The sequence below is a fragment of the Silene latifolia genome, chromosome 9 (assembly GCF_048544455.1).
Source record: "Silene latifolia isolate original U9 population chromosome 9, ASM4854445v1, whole genome shotgun sequence".
Lineage (NCBI taxonomy): Eukaryota > Viridiplantae > Streptophyta > Magnoliopsida > Caryophyllales > Caryophyllaceae > Silene > Silene latifolia.
Genome location: NC_133534.1, coordinates 76759020 through 76780681, shown reverse-complemented (window position 1 = coordinate 76780681; position 21662 = coordinate 76759020). Strand labels below are relative to the sequence as shown.

Sequence of the window (21662 nt, the reverse complement as noted above, 5' to 3'; positions counted from 1 at the left end):
CGCTAATTGTCTCATATCGGCTATGTTATTAGGATAGTTTAAATAAAGGTCTAATTTTTGTCACCTCTTTACTCGGGACGAGTAAAGGTTCGGTTTGGGGATATTTGATGTGACCATAATTAGCGCATATTTAGTCCCCTAATTGAGCCTATTTTGCATACTATTATAGCATTTCATGGCCATTTTATCCGTCAAAACCTTCCTATTTGCTTTTCTATCGAATTTCATATGTTTTGTAGAAAAGGAGATAATAAGGCGGAAATTCCCGTCTTTCGTGCATATTTGGAAGCTTATTAATGATATTAGATGGACTAGTATGAAGAGGAGGCAAGAATGATGACCAATGATGTAGGAATAAAGAGTATAAAGAAGGGTCATAAGGTTTAAAGCAAGGAGGAAAAGCAAGGAAGGCATTGCATGAAGAAATCGCTCGAAACGCAAACCAAGGGTTGCTCAATTGCCTCTGAAAATATGCTAGATGGAACGGCGTCGAAAAAACAAGCGATCTAGGCTTTTGAATCACTCCAATAGGAGTCCGGATGAGAAAATGACGTCCGTTTTACAATCCGAGCTCAAACAAAGAAGCTGTACAAGAATCCGCGCGTCCCGCGCTGAAGACGCTCGGATTGCCCAATCCGCTCGGATTGCTCTGAATCCGCTCGGATTCTCCCACTACAATCCGAGCGTCTTGCTCTTGAATCCGCTCGGATTCCACCGCAAGAATCCGGCCGTCCCGACTCCAATCCGCTCGGATTTCTTTCCAGTGATTTTCGTGTTCGTCAAGCTCCGAGAAAGACGCCTTCTTCCTCCGAAAAATCCGGAGGCTCCTTGCTCAACTTAAAAAGTGTAATTACTAGTTTAGCCCTTAGTTAACCCTAATGCATCCTCCCTAATTTCCACTATAAATACCCCATTTGTAATAATCAAACCATCAAGTTTTCATTAGGTGGAATCAATCTTTCCTTAGATTAGATTAGTAGTAGATTAGAATAGATTATCATTTAATCTTTCCACAAAATATACATTAATCTTTCCTTTAATCATTGTTCAAGTTTATTATTGAGGAATTCAAGTTTATTATTGGGTAATTAGAAGATTATTGGGTTTATTGGGAGATTGACAACCTTCCATCAATCATCAAGTTCTTCTATTATTCTTGCTTTGTTATTGGAATCATTAGTAGGTATAATCTCTTAATCTCTTTTTAATTATTGCTAATTACTTTTATTTGTTCATCATGTTTCACTTTGTTAGTATGATTGACAACCTTGCTAGCATGTTCAATATGATGATAAGTGAGTAGTCTCTTAGCTAGGGTTAATGGGTGATTAGGGAAACCAACATGGGGAATGATTCATGCTTAAATTAATATGCTTTCATGTTTTATTTGCTTGCTTGTTTTGATCTCAACTCATGCACATGTTATGTTTGATGAAATGCTAAGCCTATGAATCCTTGCATTTACTATCATCTCCTATCTTTTCAATGAGACTTGTAAGACATAACCCAACTCGAGTCTCATTAGACCATGCATGTTGTTGAGTAGGGAAGATTAAGTCGACTTGTAGGTGTTGTACAATCTAATCGATTCGGCTCCGGGACCCAAACTTTCCTAGGATTGTAAGATATAACCCAACTCAATCCATCACAACAATAATTGCTTGCTTATAATTTGAGAACATGTTTGTATGATCATATCCCATGATTCCCCTATAATCCCATGACACCCTAGTGCTTTTTTAATCAATTGTTTACATCTTTCCTTTTGTTGCTTGTTTATTGCCTTTATTAGCTTAGAATCATCAACCCATTATAATTGTGACAACCCCAAGCATAACCATAATTAGATTGAATAATTTGAGTAACCACCATCCCATGGATCGACCTCGACTTACCACTAGCTAGTTGTATGTTGAGTTTTATAAATGTGTTTGATTGGATGAGCGACGACATCACCCACATCAGTATTCACTTTTGGGAGAGATTCTATACTTGAATCTATGTTCATCCATTTTAGGAGTGCTCAAGAACAAGTAAGAAGGAGATCTTACTTGTGCCCAATAATCAGAAATCTTCAATGTAAGATGATGATTTCTTCTTTATCCTTTTATTGTTTGCATGCATAAGATTTGCAATTTATTTTATGACTAAATAAATTTGAACATATATGAATAAGTTTAAGTAATGAGATATAGATTTCTAACAAACCACAACCGGTATCCAGTACCCATGTCGTAGTGGAAGTATAATTTACATCAATAACATAAATTTCCTTAGGAATTTTCCCTTTTGGAACGATAATTCCTTTCCTTATATTTCGCAAATATACGGGACAATTCCTAAGCCAATGTCCCATGCCATAGCAATAATGGCACTTATCTTCAACTTGCTTGAAGTTTTTCCCTTACTTTCCCTTCTTCTTGAACTTTTTGCCCTTCGAAGCAAGAACTTGATTGCTTGAGCTCCCACTAGTTTTGGCATCTTTCTCTTCCAAAGACAAAGATCCTATAGATTTTATGAGGCAGTCTTCCTGAGACCGGCTCACAAGAGATCTTGTAGTAGTAGTAGGAGGTTTAGAAGAATCGATGAAGTTTATGTTTCCATCCGAACCTATCCCAAAATGAAGTTCTCTAGTAGTGTCGAAATCATTGTTGAAGCAAACGTCGTCAAAAACATTGTGGCAAGACTCAATAGTTATCGGTGTAATAGCGTTTGATGGATTCATTGTAATGAACTACAAGTATGGAGGAAAAGGAAATATTAACATTTGTCTTTTTAATCATACTTGTAAATAATTTTAACAAGATATGAGCATTTATATAGTGACCTCTACCCAACTATTATAAATGATTCAAAGACCCAAATTCATATTAACTTGGGCATCGGTAAAGCCGAATACAACCCTTATCAGTATAACTCGGTAGATTAACTCTTTAATCGATTCTACTTTTAGAACTCTTGGTTGATAAAATTACATTAATATTTATCTTTAGCCCGAAACACATCCGGCAACCGTCGAGAATACTTTCGTTGAGTTCAACCCAAATTTCGAATAAATGTGTCCATGATCCAAATTTACATCAACTTGGGCATCGGTAAAGCCGAATACAACCCTTATCTTTATAAATTCGGTGGGTAGACATTTATCACCCACTTCCCCTACGTAGCAAGGTTTGTACCCCGGTAATTAAGGCCAAATGCACTCCCTCACGAAATAGGTTTTCATGGTTTCTAATTTTTGGTAAGGCTAAGTCTCAATTGTTTATTTTAGCGAGAGGTCATGTCAATTTATTATCTATCACGTTTTAAGTGAACTAAAGCGGTGAACTACGATAATTGTAATTGACACGGTCGATAAACTCGATTAAATAAAATGCATGTTTTAGTTATGGTGATTTAGCGATGCATGCAACATATAAATAAAATGCAAAGCATAAAATAAAATCCTAGTATGGCCTTCCTAAAATAGTAAATCTAATAAACTATTACACATTCGGAAACCAACACCTTTGGTCCCTTGAACTTCGGTCTTGGCACGCATTTCAAGGCAACACTTTCTTTGATGGATCTCCTTCTCGAGTGGCACTGTCTTCAAGGTACTCTGAAATAAATAAGTTACAAAATTGAATTACACAATTTTCTATTATACATTTGTAATTAAAATAAAAATAAATATATTAAATTACAAAACGGTGATACGAGATCACAATAATTACAACCGAATCGATATTCCAATATATTTCGGGTAATATCAATTAAAACTAAGGCCATACTAAGTAAAATTATATAATTCAAAAATTACATAAAATTAAAATATGACAATCATAAATAAAATCCAGCATTATAATATGTATGAACATGCTAAATTTTATGCTAAATCGCCTTTTAAGAGCCAATATCGTATATTAATCAGTTTTTACGGATTTCCGTGATTTAACTTATTAAAATCACAATAATTACATAAATTCATATTTATGTACAAATTAATTACCCTAACCATCTTAGGACTCAAAATTAGTCTCCACTAACATTTTGACAATAATTAAACTTGTTTTTCTTAATATTGTTCATAAATGGACCTAAAATACAAAATTATGCTATAAACTATAAATTAAATTATAAAAATTTCAAATAAATTCGAAATTTAAAATTACTCATGAACATTCTAGAAAAAATACCATGACACTCGTAATGTTCAAAACTTAAGTTAAAATTTTCGAAAATTTATCGAGAAAAACAATGTTGCGGTTTATAGGTTTTTAACAATTATGACCATAAAAATATGAGAAAAATTATATTCATCAACTTTTCACTTTTAGATCTGAAATATATGATAAAATGCAACATGTGACGTTTTTCCTTTAGTCATGAAGTATGTTTTAGCATTATTACTAATTATAGTCACTATTTATTTGATTTTTCATCAAAAATTCATACATCATGTATAAAGACATCATTATAGCCAAATATTTTACACACATCTTGTAAAATTTCATGTGACAACATACTAAATTTCCATTACCATATTCGAAATATAACTCATATTAACCTATTTACCCATTTAAATACGATTTTAACTTAAAAAATCCATATTTCGAGGAAAACAACTCATTTTATAATGAAAATTTACAGGCCATCAGTAGATAATATATGTGAAAACATATCCAAAAATCACTGAAAAAATCGAATTTTAGCTATTTTTCGTCCAAAATTGACATTTTTATCGTAAAAATCACATTTTAATGCCAATATTATATAAAATGAACAATAAAATCCATAAATAAACCAAAATATCCTAAAAATCACTTAGGAACAGAAACTTTTAACATGCAAGGTTATTTTTAGGTATATCTTCATAAAACTAAATTAATTAATTTTGTATGTTAATCATATAACTCGGAAAAACTATAAACCGATTTGCATGCAAACAACCTAAGGCTCTGATACCGCTTGTTAGAATTCACTAATCTCATTAATTTACATATTCATATATGAAAAGATTTATTTAGTCATAAAATAAAAGCTAGATCTTATGCATGCAAACATAAATAAGATAGGTAAACCACATGTACATCAAAGGACAAAACTGGTTGGATTATTCTCCCACTGTAAGTTCCAGCTGGACTTGGAGGAAAATCTGCCAAGTCAAGGATTTGCTCAAACCTAGTTTCTGTCATGGCAAATGGAGTACCAATGATGGGATCTATAGTGTGTCTGCTGGGTATAACTGGCTTCAGGGTAGTCTATCTCCAGTGCCTTGGTACCCTATAATTTGGAACAGATTTAATCTTCCCAAATACTCCATTATAGGGTGGCTGGCTATCCAATGTCGACTCTTGACAAAGGTTAGGATGTTCAGATTTGGCATAATTGTTGATGGGCACTGTGATATGTGCTTGGATCATTTGGAGGATCATACTCATTTACTGTATGGATGTAGGTTTAGCTCCTGCTGCTGGAAGCTGCTTGCTGCCTGGTTAAATGTTTCCTTCCCTGCAACTGGAATCCTGGACTGGTGTAGAAGGTGGAGATGTAGGTCTTTGATGAAAAAACAAATTGTTATTGCTGCTATTATGGCCATGATCTATTAGATTTGGAATGCCCGCAACATTTGCAGAGTGGACAATAAGTTGGTTCATCCTACTTATGCAGTTCGAGCTGTTAATGATTTGGTTCAGAGTAGAGGACAAGCATGGAAGTGGACGTCTAAATTCCAACGAATGCATTGGGTACCTTGGATGTAATCTAGTGTTATGTTCTTTTCGTTGGTGTACAAGTGAGTGCAATTGGTGATTTTGTACCTAAATTCCTAATTATTAATATAATTTTTCACATTTCACAAAAAAAACATAAATAAGATAAGAGAAGAAATCATCAATCTTACTATATGATTTCGGATTAAGGCAGGGCACCAACAAATTCACCTATTTGTTAGTTCTTGAGCTTTCCTTAAAATGGATGAACAAAACTCCAAATTAGAACCTCTCCCAAAAGTGAATACCCAAAGAAACCTCTTAATAACTAATATTATTTTGTACTAGAAATAATATAAGTCTTACTATAAAATTGACACAAAAATTGTGTATTTCCTCTTGAAAATTTCGGCCAAGAGGAGAGATATGTGAGTTTTTATTTCTCTAAGTTTTCCCAAAAATGGTAGAGAGAATATTTCTATTTCTTACACTAAAAAAATGAGTTGAAGAAGTGAATGAAAATTGTAGAGGAAAAACTCTATATTTCCTCTTGGAAAAACCGATGGTGAGGGGAAGGGTGCCCTACGCATGGGCTTGTTTTTCTACTCAAGAAGATAGGCATGCAAGGCTAGTCCTTAGGGTTAATAATCATGTTCCTATTTAAAATAAAAACACAACATTAATCCTAACCCTTCCCTTATTTCGGTACATATAAGATAAAATGGGTAGTCCATTTTATTTTGTCATTTGTCAATTGTGACATATGTGACATGTTACTTGACATGTGAAATTGTAATGTATTTTTAACGTATTAAAAATCAACATACTCATAAAAGTATGTCATATACAATATTGACTAGTAATTCGTAATTACTTGTACCAAAATGGTTTATCAAATTATAAATTACAACGTCTTGTATTCATAATAAATTATTCATTCAATTTCTATTTCAATTGTTTCGTAAACAATAATTTTTATCTAAGTAATAAAACAATTCGATTACATAGACCGTATCCAATTTAATCGAATTATAATAAGACACGTTAATCTTACTCACAAAATCATCCGTCAATTTTAAGCAATTTAATTAACTCGTATCGGCATACGATTAATTAAATAATCAATTAAGAGTATTTCCCTATAGGTATGACCTAAGGGGATCAACTGATCACCACCGTCGCAAGACAGTAATGTCAACCTCTATTCAGCCAATCATTACCGATATGTGTGGACCAGTTGACTGTAAAACATTACATCCCACATGTATTCTTAAAAATGAGATTTAAACATGTGATCATCATGATCGACAGTTGTGATCGCATTATTGTCGGAGGACACATATTCCAACATTAGCTTTGTTCATTTCTCTTGTTTTCATATATTTTTATTCTTGATCATGAGTATTTTCATTGTTCACGCCATGTAAAATCCAAAATGACAATTCTAGTTTCATGCATATCACTCTTATGCATGAACTTTCCCAGTTTTTGACATTAGAAATAGTGTCTATTTTGGTTTGGGGAAGTTCAAGCATATGCATTGGGAGTTAATTTAAATTATGCTCTCCAGCCAAACAAAAATGCATGCATCATATAATATAGTGTAGTTGCATCACTTGTTTATATGTCATATAGTTTGCATTTAGCTTAGGAATCGTGCATTTTCATATAGCTCGCATAATTTCCTATCGTATTGGCTATTGAGAACTCCTTGGCTAAATTAGGAAAAAATTTGTGAAACCGTCTATTTGGGAATCTTGACAAGTGTATATAAGGCCATTGTAGATACTTTTTCTTCTTAAGAATTTGCTTGTTAGAATTCTTGTAAAACACCCTAGGATGTGTCATGCTAGTATCCTTTGACCCATGGATTAAGGCCTAGTCAAGAGTGCCTTGTGGTGTGATAACTCCTTGGCTACCGTTATTCCAAGGTGACCCTTGGAACCATGCGACCATCATCCATATTCTACGACATTTTGTCATCAAAGGGAATGGGCACAAAAATTGTTCAAATTTGAGTTCAAGAATTGAAATGAAAAGTCGAAAAGTTTGCAAATGCATCAAAAGAAAAGAGGAGTAACAAAAATGAAAACTCCTATGCTTCAAATATAATCACCCTCACTACAAATAGGGTGACTTTGAAAACGTTTAAAAGAAAATGCAAGAAAAAGTTAAAATTGTCAAGTGTTGAATTGCCAAACATCAAAGAAATGGCAAAAAGAAATGTTCTCAAAAAGTCAAATGCTACAAATTGGGGGGAATAACAACAACAAAAGCAAACTCCCATATGAAACTCAAAACTTATTGATCCCTTTTTCTATCGTATCCACTTTTGTGCATGGTAGAGAGGGGATGACCCTTCTTCTTATCTACGTAAGAAGGGGAATTCCGCGATCCTCCAGTGTTTCTAACACCATAGGGAGACTACTCTTGACGAAAGCATTTAACAATTGAGGACAAAGGTACCCTAGCTTGACACAACTTGGAGGTGATTTATTGGTATCCTTCTAGGCTTAGTAGTTTGAAGAAACCATATCTATGATGGAATGTGTACCCTTAGATTGCTTCCCCTTTAGATAATTTCCGCCACTTAGATGAGGAAAGTGGCTATTCATTTTTGTAGATGCATCCATTACTTGATTTGTGTGCTTTAATGCTTGGATGTATCGCCATTTTGGCAAGCCCCACCTTGCCTACCTCATGGTTGTCTTGTTGTGAGTTGAAAGGGCGGAGTGAGACCCGCTAATTGTCTCATATCGGCTATACTAGTAGGTTAGTTTGAATAAAGGTCCTAGTTTTTGTCACCTCTTTACTCGGGACGAGCAAAGGTTCGGTTTGGGGATGTTTGATGTGACTCATAATTGAGCACATTTAGTCCTCGAATTAGCCTCATTCCTGTGCTTTATAGTGCATAATCGGGTCATTTACTATATTTAGTTTCCCATTTTGCATATTCTTTGAGGTTTTGTTTCCTTGGTAGGAGAGGAGTGAAAACCTTGCATTTACATGGCAAAATGGAGCTAAGTTGATCGTATCTAATGACCAAGCATCGAAGGGAAGACGATACTAGAAGGCTTATATAAATAATAAAGTAGATTGGTTAATGATGAAAGGATCCTTGCATCCCCAACAAGATCCCCACGGATTGTTGAGGATTGAAGAAAAGAGAAGTGTCTGACCCAGGATCCGAGCGGATTGCAAGCAATCCGGGCGTCTCCCTGCACAACAATCCGAGCGTCCCGAGCTTAAGACGCTCATCTTGAAGCCCTATGATCCGAGTGTCTCCCCTAATGATCCGTTCGGATCTCCTGACAGAAACCACCGTGCCAGCTTCCAAGCCGCTTGGGACGAGCATATCTATGCGGGACTAGCAAAACGGAGATGCGCATCTCCTTGGAGAGGAGCACTTGCTCAACTTTTCTTAAGGGTCTTAATAGTCATTTAAGCCCTTAGTAACCCTAATATTTGTACCTAATCTTTAGTATAAATACCCCTTTGTACTACCTAGATTAGCAAGCAATCTTAATGCTCTCTTAATCAAGTTTTAATCAATTAGTAATCTCGTCGTAATCTTGTAATCAACTCTTAATTTAGTCATAATACAAATCTCAACTCTTAATTTAGTCATAATACAAATCTCAATACTTAATCTTTCCTTAATGCTCTCTTTGCATTATTATTTTGGAATCTCTATAGGTATAATTTTTTTAATCCTTGCGTTAATTATTGTTAATCATTTTCATTCATTCATCATGTTTTGCCTTGTTAATGTGATTGAGAACCTTGTTAGCATGTTAAACTTGATCATGAGTGAGTAGTTTCCTTAGCTAGGGTTAATGGGTAATTAGGGGAAACCAACATGGGGAATGATTCATGCTTAATCTAATATGTTCACATAATTTATTTGCTTGCTTGTTGTGATTTCAATTTATGCACATGTTATGTTTGATGAAATGCGAGCCTATGAATCCTTGCATTTTTTTTACCCATCACCTATCATTTCAATGAGACTTGTAAGACATAAACCAACTCGAGTCTCATTAGACCATGCATAATGTTGAATAGGAAGGACTAAGTCGACTTGTAGGTGTTGTACAATCTAATCGATTCGGCTCCGGGACCCAAACCTTTTTAGGGATTGTAAGATATACACTAACTCGATCCCATCACAACAATAATTGCTTGCTTATAATTTGAGAACATGTTTGTATGATCAACTCCCATGTACTCCCCTATGAACCCATGATACCCTAGTGCATTTAATCAATTGTTTACACCTTCATTTTATCTACCTTGATTTATTTTTATTGTTGATTAGTTTTAATTAATCTCCTATCTATACCCCAAATTGTGACACCCTACGACACGACCATTTACAATTGAAAATCCTACATCAATACCCGTCCCTTGGGATCTGACCTTTACTTGCCTTTTTACTAAGAGTAGTTGGTGATGATTATAAATATTGTTTTGGTTGAGTTACTTTTGACGACGAGTTTAACGACAACACCAATTTGCTTTTTGATCGGGTCACGTCGTTAACAACCAAATCAAACTATATTTATAAGCACAACAAACTAGCAAAGCGAGTTAGTAGAGGTCGGATTCCAAAGGACGGTTCATCAAATAGTTATCTAATGCAAGTAGCTATGTCTTTGTGTCACAGTTTGGGTTTGAGTTTTAAGCTACACTACTATAAAGAAATGTAAACAAATGAATAATAAGGCAAGTAAATAGAGATGTAAACAACTGATTAAAAACACTAGGGTGTCATGGGTTCATAGGGCAAACATGGTATAATCACAATAATGAGTCATACAAACGATTATAGTTGTGTTGGAATCGAGTTGATTTATGACTTACAATTTCTAGGGAGACTTAAGTCTCGGAGTCGAGTTGATTTATAGCTTAGGACTGTAACACCCCGATTTATGAAGGAGCCTTTAGCAAGACATTCCCTAATAAACCGGACTGTTACCATCTCGGTTTCCCGAGGTAGTGAATAACAAATTAAACTCCAAGGCAAAATATATAATTACTTTAACTTAATTATTACAAAACCTCTTTTACATCAAATTACAAGGAACTAACATAAATGAAAGTGAAAGTCTTCTAAATGATGATCTAGCTACTAAGTCTTCTGATCCAGTGTCTCACGCCCATCAAGCTCCCAACCTATCTCATAAACCTGTCAAGCCTGCTCCCCAATATTTGGATCGTCACAGGTGTTCACGAATACACAGGGTCAACCACGAGGTTGAGTAGGGAATACAATGAAACAACAAAATATGATATGCATGCTCCTCCGTCACCTCCATCTCCATCTCAACTCATATCTCATAACCGGAACACCTGACCATACCGATCCCCGGTAGACTATATATCGACCGTAGCCGATCCGCCACTCGCTTGTTGAGGACACCAGGGCAAGTCCCGAGAACCCACCCGGGCCTTATCACAACATCATCTTCACCACACCACATCACCACAACATCCTCCATCTCCAATGCATATGAATGCTCAAAAGAAATTAATGCAACACAATATATATCTCTTTGAACTAATCAATCATAAAATCATGCCGGTTACCAAATGTTGTGATAACATACTCAATACGATCAATTCAGTCAATCACCTTCCAGTATATGAATCATAACGTAAATCAACAGCCACGAAGCAAGTCAACTTTCACAGTTTGGTCATACGAAACACAAACAAGTCAACACAATTTAACATCAACGATAATAAGTCAAGTGTATTTCCCTACCTTTTCGCAATCCAAGCACACACAAGCAATCACTTATGATCCTTCACTTATCCATCACCTACATAACATAATTATGTATAATTACCATCTACTCAGTCAATTAATCATGCACATAACCTAGACTCATCATAACTTAATAGGAATATCAATTTAAAGAACAAACACGACTTTTCCTGATTTTCCTGCTCATGGCAGACTCGGTATAAAATGAATAACTAATTCCAGAAAATTCGAATTGATGCAAAGCCAATTGAATTGGAACCCCATGAGTCTTAGCTACAATTTATATCTAACGTGTTTTTCTCAAATTCCAAACTTATCAAGGGTTTTCAGACTGATTTCCAAAAACTGACAGAAACCGTCGCATAAAAAGTATTGATTCATAAAACGAGTTTGACAAATGATTCTTAAGTAAAACCAACGCCTAACTCATCTAAACTCTTTAAATTAAATATATGAAAAATACCCAGCACCAATTCAATATCTAAATTATGTTTTAGAAGTAATCGTTTAGCCTCTACTGATTTGCGGACTTTTTAGATAGACGTTCACAAATAATTTCTTCAGGAAAAACTACACGGTGAAATGCTACCGATTTTCACAGACATAAACTAGGCTCGGAATAAACATGAGTCTCTTCTTTAACTTTTTGCATCCCACGGCTTTAAGACAGGTAAAACACTGAAATAACACAGACCAACGAATCTGTAAATTGCTGTAACTATTCCATTCATTTATCTCATACAATTTATAATCAAAAACCCCCAAACCAATTCTAGGGTTACGAAAATTATCCCAATACTACTATAATTATGCTAATAATTGAATAAAGAGGTAATAGGATAGTCTACTTACGAAATAAGATGAAAATAGGCTGAGAAATCGCCTCGCAATTCCTCACGCGGCTCCCTTCACACACGGCTCCCTCTTCTCACTTTTCTCTCTTTTCTCATGGTTAAAATGAATATGGTGATAGGGAGATTAGGGTTTGGTTAGATGGGTTATACATATAGGATAGGTGCTATTAAGACGATACGGGCCTAGCCTAGTTAGATTAATTAAAACCCGAGTCACATAATTACCCGAGTCACAAATACACTACACGACCCAGCTGGTAACTCGGCCTAATATAATATCATATTAAAATACCGGGTATTACAAGGACACCTACAACGACTTGGATCTCCCTATTCAACTATATGCATGGTATAACAATCCTTGAGTTGATTTATGTCTTACAAGTCTTGTTGAAAAGATTAGAGAATCATGATAGGTTGTCAATCAAGCATTATTTCATCAGGCATAACATGTGCATAAGTTGAAAACACAACATACAATCATTCATATGAACTCATTAAGCATAGATCTGACCCATGATTACTCCCCTAATCCCCCACTAACCCTAGTTAAGAGAGTACTCACACATCATCATGGTAATCATGTCATCAATGGTGTCAAACATCTTAACAAGCATAAACATGATGATTAAGTAGAGTAATTAACAAAAGCTTAAGTGAAAGATTAAGTATAGAGTAAAGAAATTATACCAACTTAATATGAACAAAGGAAATGGAAGAATAATAGAGGAACGCCTTGATTAATGATGAAGAGTTGTCAATTCTTCAATACAAACCAAAGAATTATTCAATTACCAAGCTAGATCCAAGATTGTTTGAGTAATAATTAAGGAAGGATTAAGATGTAATTAAGCTAATTAATGTAGTCTTAAATAATCTAAACTATCATGATCCTCTTCAAGTTTTAATTACATGAGGTATTTTATATTAAGTACAAGCTTTAGGTTAACTAAGGGCTTAAATGACGATTAGGCCCCTTAAGAAAGTCCTTTGCCTTGCCAGAGCTAGGTCAGGTCGCACGACCTCTTCCTTTAGAGGTCAGTCCTGTCAGCTAGCTCGTGGGAGCTGGGTACGGGCTCGCCTGAGCTCCAGTTACGCTCGCCCGAGCTTCAGTGAGCTCACCCGAGCTCACTCCCTTTTCTCTCTTACTTTGGCTTGGCAGCCTCTTAGCTCGTGGGAGCTAGCCTGAAAACGCGAGGGTTCCTCTCCATTGCCCGAAAACTTGCTTTATTGACTAAGCCCTTTAGTCTCGGTCTCCTCTTTTATGCTTGGTCGTTAGATGCGGTCAATTTAGCTCTGTAATGTTTTGATTAAGCAATGCTAGTGCGCTCCTCCTACCAAAGGCACCAACCCTCATAGAATTTGCATAAAAGGAAGCTAAAAACAAGAAACGACCCTAATAATGACGTAAAAGCATATGAAACGAGGCTAGTTAGGGGACTAAATGTGCGTAAATATGAGTCACATCAAATATCCCAAAACCGAACCTTTGCTCGCCCCGAGTAAAGTGGTGACTAAAACTATGAGCCTTATTTAAACTATTCTAATAACATAGCCGATATGAGACAATTAGCGGGTCTCACTCCGCCCCTTTAACTCACTACAAGACCTTCATGAGGTAGAATGCCTTCTTTCAAGGCAACGTGGGGCTTGCCAAAATAGCGATGCATTCAAACATTAAGCACACAAAGAAACATAGGATGAATCTACATAAAGAAGAGCCACATTCCTAATCTAAGTGGCGGAAATCGCTAAAAGAGAGACACTTCAAGGGCACACATTCCTTCAGAGGCACTAGTTCTACAAACTACTAACTCTAAGAGGATACAAATAAATCACCTCCAAATAGTGTAAAACTAGGCTACTTTCGTCCACAATCGCTAAATGCTTTCATCAAGGGCGATCAGATGGGGTGGAAGGATGATCCCTATGGTGTTAGTGACATATGACATGACAAGTCTCGAATTCTCTACAAAAGTAAAGGTCAAGGGTCGTCCCGAGCTCAACTACGTGGCATAACAAAAGATTTTTGGGAATGAAATACTCTATTCAATTAAACAAAAGAAAGTGGATTTGACTAGCATTCAAAATTTGACCTCATTTATACTTCCGCATTTCACATTTCAAAACTCAAGATGGGGTTTGTCCCTTCCTTGCTAATGTCCTTTGTTTTCGCCAATCGCTTATTAGGCAACTGGTTAACCTCTAGACAATAGCTTTTCGGGGTGATAGTCACTCTGTCTTTGGGCGGTTGAATTCACAGCCGTATGGGGGCCCAATTCAATGGATCCCTCTCCAAAGCACATCGAAGAGGTACGCCTCCATCAATACGACTAAATCTCGCAAATTTCAAAATTTCAAAACACTTTGAGGTTTCTTTGGCAATAAAAACGATTCCACATCACAAAAACTTTTGAAATGAGCACGTCAAACTTATTCATGAAAAGTATTTTTGGCTTGCCACACCACCAAGTCATTCAAGGTCACCTAGACAAGTTGATCTAGTCCGTTCACATCATAGGGTTGGATAGGGGACTCACATGCAAACCCTTGACTATGCCTTACCTCATGGGTCAAAAGATAAGTACACTGCCTAGGGTGTCTTGAATGTATTCTAGTAGACAGAGTCTTAAGGAGAAAAAGTAGCTATGAAGGCCTATGTGCACTTGTCATGTTTCTCAATTTGGTTTTCGAAAATCCTAAATGCAACTATATTTCAAGATGCAACTACATATATACAAATTTAATGCATATGTTCTAATGAACTACATGGCAATTAATCTAATGCAACTCCTAACATCATATAGATACCAAAAACAGCATGCAAAAATTCACCACATTGTCATTAACATAAAAGTAGGGAGAGGGAATTGGAGTGATCATACCATGCGGTTCTTCATTAATCCCTTAAGGATGTCTCGAATGTGGTGTAGTCCCTATGTGAAAAGAGTGGCAAACACACAGGTATAAACAATTCTATACTATATATTACAGAGTAAAGAACATGTTTTTAGTTGAATTTTTTTTCAAATTTTTAGGATTTTTGTGTTTAAGAAATTAAAGAACATGTTTAGATTTTTAAATTTTTTCAAATTTTTTATAAGCTTTAGAATAATGATTCTCATCCCCATACTTATTCCGGACATTGTCCTCAATGTACATAGTGGGCATAGGAATGCAATGAGAATGCATGAATGAATGAATGAATAAATGCATAAATGAATGCTCTAGCAATGCAACTTCTATATGACATATATACAAGTGATTCAATCTAAGCTAAACTAAGCTAATTGATGCATGTGTTCGGTCAATTGGGAAGCTAATTTAAATTAACTTAGGTTGTCTATGAGCAAATACTCCCCAAACCAAACTCAACACTATCACTAGTGCAAAACACGGGGGAGATTTGGCCATAGGCTATGTATCAAATGCAATGCATGGAGATTTGTCATTTTGGATTCTTCATGGTGGGAGCAAAAAGATATTCACCTCGATGGGAATGAGGTGTGAGTCCTTTGATGTTGCTAGGACACAAAAACTCATACCCACGAGGAGTCCAAGAATGACTCCCTAGGTGCGCCATACTACTCATGATAGATTATGATACAAATGCAAGTTAGGAAACTATAAACATGAGATAAAAGTGAAGCTAAAGGAGGGGCAGGAGCCTCACAATGGTACCAAGGGAATAATGTTATGGGAGCTATTATTGTCTTATGTGTCATCCTCCTCTTGCCGTCACTTTCCCACCGCCATCAACATCAATTACTCATGGTGACCTCACCATCGCTCTCTTCCATGGTGCTAGAATTATCACCATTGTCTTCATCACTTTGAGTATGAGAATTCTCATCATTGCTTGCTTCAAGCTTATCAACGTTCTTATCATTCACCTGCTCCTCACTCCTAGATACCCGACTTTATTCCCCCTCATCTTGGTCAGCATTTGGAAAGAACACTTTCCTATCTACCCAATCCGGCAAAGGACATTTAGAATCGAGTAGCCCTTGCCTTGATAGGTGAAGAAGTGGAGGATATTGGGCATAGTATGCATTTACCCTATCCTTGTATGCCCCCTTATGGATATGCTTCATTAATTTTGTCAAGTTCATTGTCTTCAACAACATTTGGGTCATTGACGGTGAACTCCTCAAACTCAAAGGGGTAAGGTGGTACAACAAGAGTGGAGGAGTCTTCTTACGGTGCTTGTTGCTTCTTAAGAATTGAATTTGCATAACGAGAAACGGGGAGAAGATATTTACCTCGGTGTACGGATATACGACATATTTTGCTTGGCAAGATCATAGAATTGGCATCTTTGATGAACCACTCATATTCCCGGGTCGAATTATCGTGGTGTACCCAATAGAACTTGTGAGGTAGCATGCTCATATCAAGAAGATTGCCACCTTTAACCGGTTTATAAGACTTGTTCTCATTGAAGCTCGGGTTAAAGTGCTTTGCTAACTTGGTGATCAAGCCTCCATTTAGTATGTAGGTCGTGCTATCCTTCCAATTTTGGATATCCCTCCATCTTTCCAACAACAATTGGAGGATATCGAATTTGCTCTTATAATTCCCATGAACATTTAGATGCGACTTGAGGTAATCAAGGTCTAACTCCGTAAAAAGATTTGCTTCTTTTTTTTTGCAATTAGGGTGTTTGCAATTGTTCGGTGCCTATATCTTTTGCCCGGATGGTGTACATGTAAGGCATGACACTCCCTAAAGTTGGTGAAATCGCGACCGGAAATCGCTTTCCAAATCGGCTTAGCATCAAATTGAGGGGGTTTCTTAAAGAATTTCCATTGGGAATCAAGCCCAAACACCTCACCAAAAGTCAACCTTGACATCTTTCTTGATTGATTTTCGAGTCGGAATTCAACATAGTGTCGAGTCTCAACCTTATACATCTTCAAAGAACTAATGAATTCTAAGATGAGGGAGGGGTATGTCAATTCATTCATTTCAAAGATGGTAGACAAACCCATTAACTCGAAAAATGCCTTAGTTTGGTCAAGCACACCTAATTTGATCAAGGTCTCTTGGCAAACAAACTTAGTAGCAACAAACTTCTTTTTTCTAAGTGTTTCAAAGACTTGCTTATGAGCATTATCAAGGAAAATTACCTCCGGATTGTGGACACAGCCACCCATGCCGCGCGCACCCACTCGTTGGTTTCGAGGCGGCGACACTTCTCCCACGGAACTTCGGCGCGAGGCCGAGGCACGTCATGGGCCGTTATCGATTTGAAAGGCATTGAAACCGGTGAAACGTTTGACAAGCCTGTATTTGTGGAGTCGCCACCAATTTTTATGGAAAATTGGAATCGTTTAAATACTTTGCGTCAGGTCAAGACACAAAGTAGTGACATGAACACTAAGAAATTCGTTACCCTTAGCATTCTATGTCTAGAATGACTCTCGTGATGCCAATGAACACGGATGTCCACAGAGATATTGAGTAAGGGGTAGGGGTACGTATTAGGAAGCTCGTTTATTTGAACACCTAATCCCGCCCGCCTCGATGGCGGCCTCTACTAATGATCAGGGAAGTTGTTTATACTCGATATATTGTCAATTGTATGCATGCTATGCAACATCCAGTAGATTAATCCTAGCATGTGAGATTAGACTAAGTCCGTAAAGAAACAATTTAGCATTAATTGGGTCGAAGTAGGAAGTTAGATTAATTACATGTGAATTGGCAAGTAAGTAAATCATACAAGATAAATAAATTGCAATAGATGAATTACAAGAAATAATTTACAATTGAATTACAATGAATAATTGAATTTACGTCACAAGTATGCTTAAAACGGGGTTTGAAAGGAAAATAAAAAAGAATTAAAAAAATTAATAGAAATATGAAAATATGTCGAATCAGTAGTGATAATAAGTATAATAACCGATTAAAACCTAATTAGAAAGCTTAAGTCAAAACAAGACGAGTTCAGAGGCAGAAACCACCTCAGAACAGGCGCAACATCTGCTGCGTCTCTTCAAAGAGGCGCATCAGTTCATCCGACTATTCTTGAGTTGGGTTCTGACTGTGAAAGTCAGACTTGTTAATTGTTATAGTTCGTTGATTGGTTAAGGTTAATTATGAACATACATCTCGAGTAGAAGTTATTTAATCAGATTATATGCATATGAAATTGTCGTAAAAATGAATTAAAACGAGTTATGGTTATTAGGCGATGTCAGAAAATAGGTTTATTTACAAAATTAAAGAAGGAAAAACCGAATTAAAGACATGTATCAAAGACGAATTCGAGGGACTTGATATGAACAAATAGAGCCTCTTGAATCCGGGTTCGAACTTAATGACGAAAACCCGCAAATATCGAATTATAAGGTATTTAAGTCGGAATTATCGAAAGGTATTTTATAAAACAAATTTGTGAATAAAAAGAATGAAAACTTGAAAGGAATAAGGGGGAAAACAGAAGAAAACCTTCGATCAAAACAATGAAGAAGCACCAGGAAGAAGAAGAAGAGCAACCGCGGCTAAGCAGCCTCTAGAAGAGGCGCAGCAAGTGCTGCGACTATTCCAGGAGGCGCAACAGCTATTGCGTTTCTTCTCGACAGTGCCTCTCTGTTGTTCCGTCAAAAGGGTTTTAAAACGTGATTTTGAGAATGGTTTTAAGGATATTCGTAATATAAACTCGTACATTAATCGATACAAAATAAAATACAACAAATAAATTGGGTTTTACACCATCAGACTTACATGTTTGACGAAGCGAGATTAACTAAGTTGTCGTTTTAGTGATTGCTCGACTTGATGCAGAATGAAAGTGCCCTCTAAAGAGGAATTAGAAAACGTTGATTAAAGTGTAGTCCTCAAATTGGTCGGTCACGCAAACGTGACTGGTACTCAGAAGGATCTGAGCTTACGTGTTCGATTGATCAAGCACGTAGGTGTCGAAAATTAAGAGCGCGGTCTTAGAAAGCAAAGGGAGAAGAGAAGGGTAGACACTCGCGTGAGAAATATGTGAGGCGGAGGCTTCTATTTATACTAATCACGAGGACGAATTAATGAAAAGGGTAGGATTTGGAAAGGAATCCGGAGGAAATCTCGAAACTGGAGAAAAGGCAGCCCAGGAAGAGGTGCAGCAGGAACTGCGACCTTTCCAAGAGGCGCAGTACCTGCTGCGTTCTCTCTTGGGCAGTTTCCTCCTCAGCAAGAAAGATTTCCACGGTTGATTTTAGGAATTAGGGAAGATGTAGGCCTCCTTATTCCGCAAGGTAGATATTTCCGTGATGATAGATGAAATTTAGGAATAATACTCCGGAAAATTCCAGAATATTCCGACTCGGGTTTTAGACGGTTTTAGAAAATGAAAGCGGTTTTTTACCCGGACTCCAAATGAACTCTAATTACTGTCAAACGACTGTATCGGCGCATATATGAGGACCATGAGGTTGACTCGACCGTTTGAGCTATCACGTGTCGACAAACTTACGAAATGTCATAAATTTCTCCATATAATCAAACATGCGGCTCAATCATCACTTGGTGGTTGGCGGGAAGTGCAGAAACGAGATGTATACAGAGCCCCCACTTTGACTGAGGCTTGGACAAGACAAAAGTCAAAGTATAGCCCTCAGGTCAATCGAAAATTACAACCAGAAGATTATGGCTACGCGAGGTGGCTCAAGGGGTTTGAGCCAAGGACCTGTCGTCGGGAACATTTTAGAGTTTGTCGACTATCGGGGAGGGTCGCTAAAGTTCATTAGACTATATAAAGAGGATCACCATCCATAAGAAGAAATCATACCTGAGACACCCCTGGGTGAAACGGGACTGAAGACGCTTCGGTAAAACTCTTTTGTCTGAAGATAACCTGATGTCCGAAGGCAATAGGGGTTACAGGGCTTATGAGGAAACTTTTTAACACTTCTGAAGGCTAACTCTGAAAGGTAACTGAAGGATAACTTTCTCCGAAGGACGAGGATAATTGACTTTGAAGGAGGCGGATCTCTCTGATAACCGTTGAAGGATAACTTGATTTGGTCGAAAACTTAATTTGATTGAAAACTTGATAGGTTGTAAACTTGACGGATTGTATAACGGCAATGAAATATCGTTGGGGAACAAAATATTGTAACCGCTGGGGAGAATGTAGACTGGATAGGAAAATATACGGAGTAAAAATACTCGTTGTATTAATGGAAACATCCCAAGGCGGGAAAGTATAGGGCTTGGGTCCACCCATATCGAGCTTATAACAACTTGAAAGGAAAGCTGCTGCAAAACCTGCTGAGGAATAGGCGCAACAAAGAATAGACCTGGGGAAAGGGCCCAGTAGGAGCTGCATTTTCTCCCAGGTTCATCCGTGCCTGAGTAAAACAGAACTCAGCGCGAGTTCGTCCCATTTAAACACAAAACCTTTCTTCTTCTTCCTCCTCTCGACAAAAACCAAAACCCAACCAAATTTTACAAAATTTCGTTCAAAATCCGCCATTAATCATGACAAATCTAGGTATGTATCTTGCCCTTTCTTTAATTTGCATTTGTAGCTTGAATAGGATAGAAAAATTAGGGTTTGAATACCCAAATTAATCGAAAAAATTGGGGATTCCGTCCCAAATGAGTTTGTCCCTTGAAATTGACATTAGAAATGCATAATTCAACATGATAGGAGCATAACCAAACACTTATTTTGAATTTTCGTGAGTTTTGATGAAATGAGACCAAAATAAGACGATCTTGCTAAACCGATTCAAAGGGCTCGAAAATAGCTTAAACTTGTCAATTTTTGACGAAAATTCATGTTTTTGATTCCTTGGATGATGGGTAAACTTCCTATCATGTCGAAATTTTGATTTGTGTCAGGTCTTCTGGGACACTTTTTGCATGGGCTTAGACTAATAGTAGTAAAATGCTGCCGAATTTTCGGCTCGTGACCATGACTAAGCTTAGTTTAGCTACGTAGGAACGTAGTTTTATTACTTTTTTGACTTGCTTGATGGTGGGGCTTGAGAAATGTCTTTAAAACGGCTCAAAACGGCCTCTAAATGCTTTGATTTCGCTTTTCGTCTTTCCTTTTGCAGAGGATGTACCTTCTACCTCTGGACGAGATGCCATGGTGGTTGACGTTGATCCCCTTTCGACCCAGGTAGTTCACGGGGAGGAAATTGAGGAGGAACAGTTGGCCCAGAGGACGAATGTGAGGAGAAGAGGGTGCCAGCCTATGCCTGCGCCTCAGTGGGCAGACAAATAGTGTAACACCCCGCACTTTCTTAATATTTTTAAATAAACTTTTAAGTAATTTTTATTAAATAATTATTATTTAAAGCTTATTTTCATAAAATATCGTAACGGTAATAATAGTGTAGA

At 36.9% G+C, this 21662-nt stretch overlaps 1 protein-coding gene across 1 annotated transcript; it reads left to right on the top strand.

The window, feature by feature from the left end:
* Positions 1-5066: 5066 nt before the first annotated feature.
* On the top strand, positions 5067-5591 carry LOC141601236 (uncharacterized). The gene has a single exon (XM_074421498.1). The coding sequence runs from the start codon at positions 5067-5069 to the stop codon at positions 5589-5591; it is 525 nt and encodes a 174-aa protein (XP_074277599.1).
* Positions 5592-21662: the final 16071 nt, after the last annotated feature.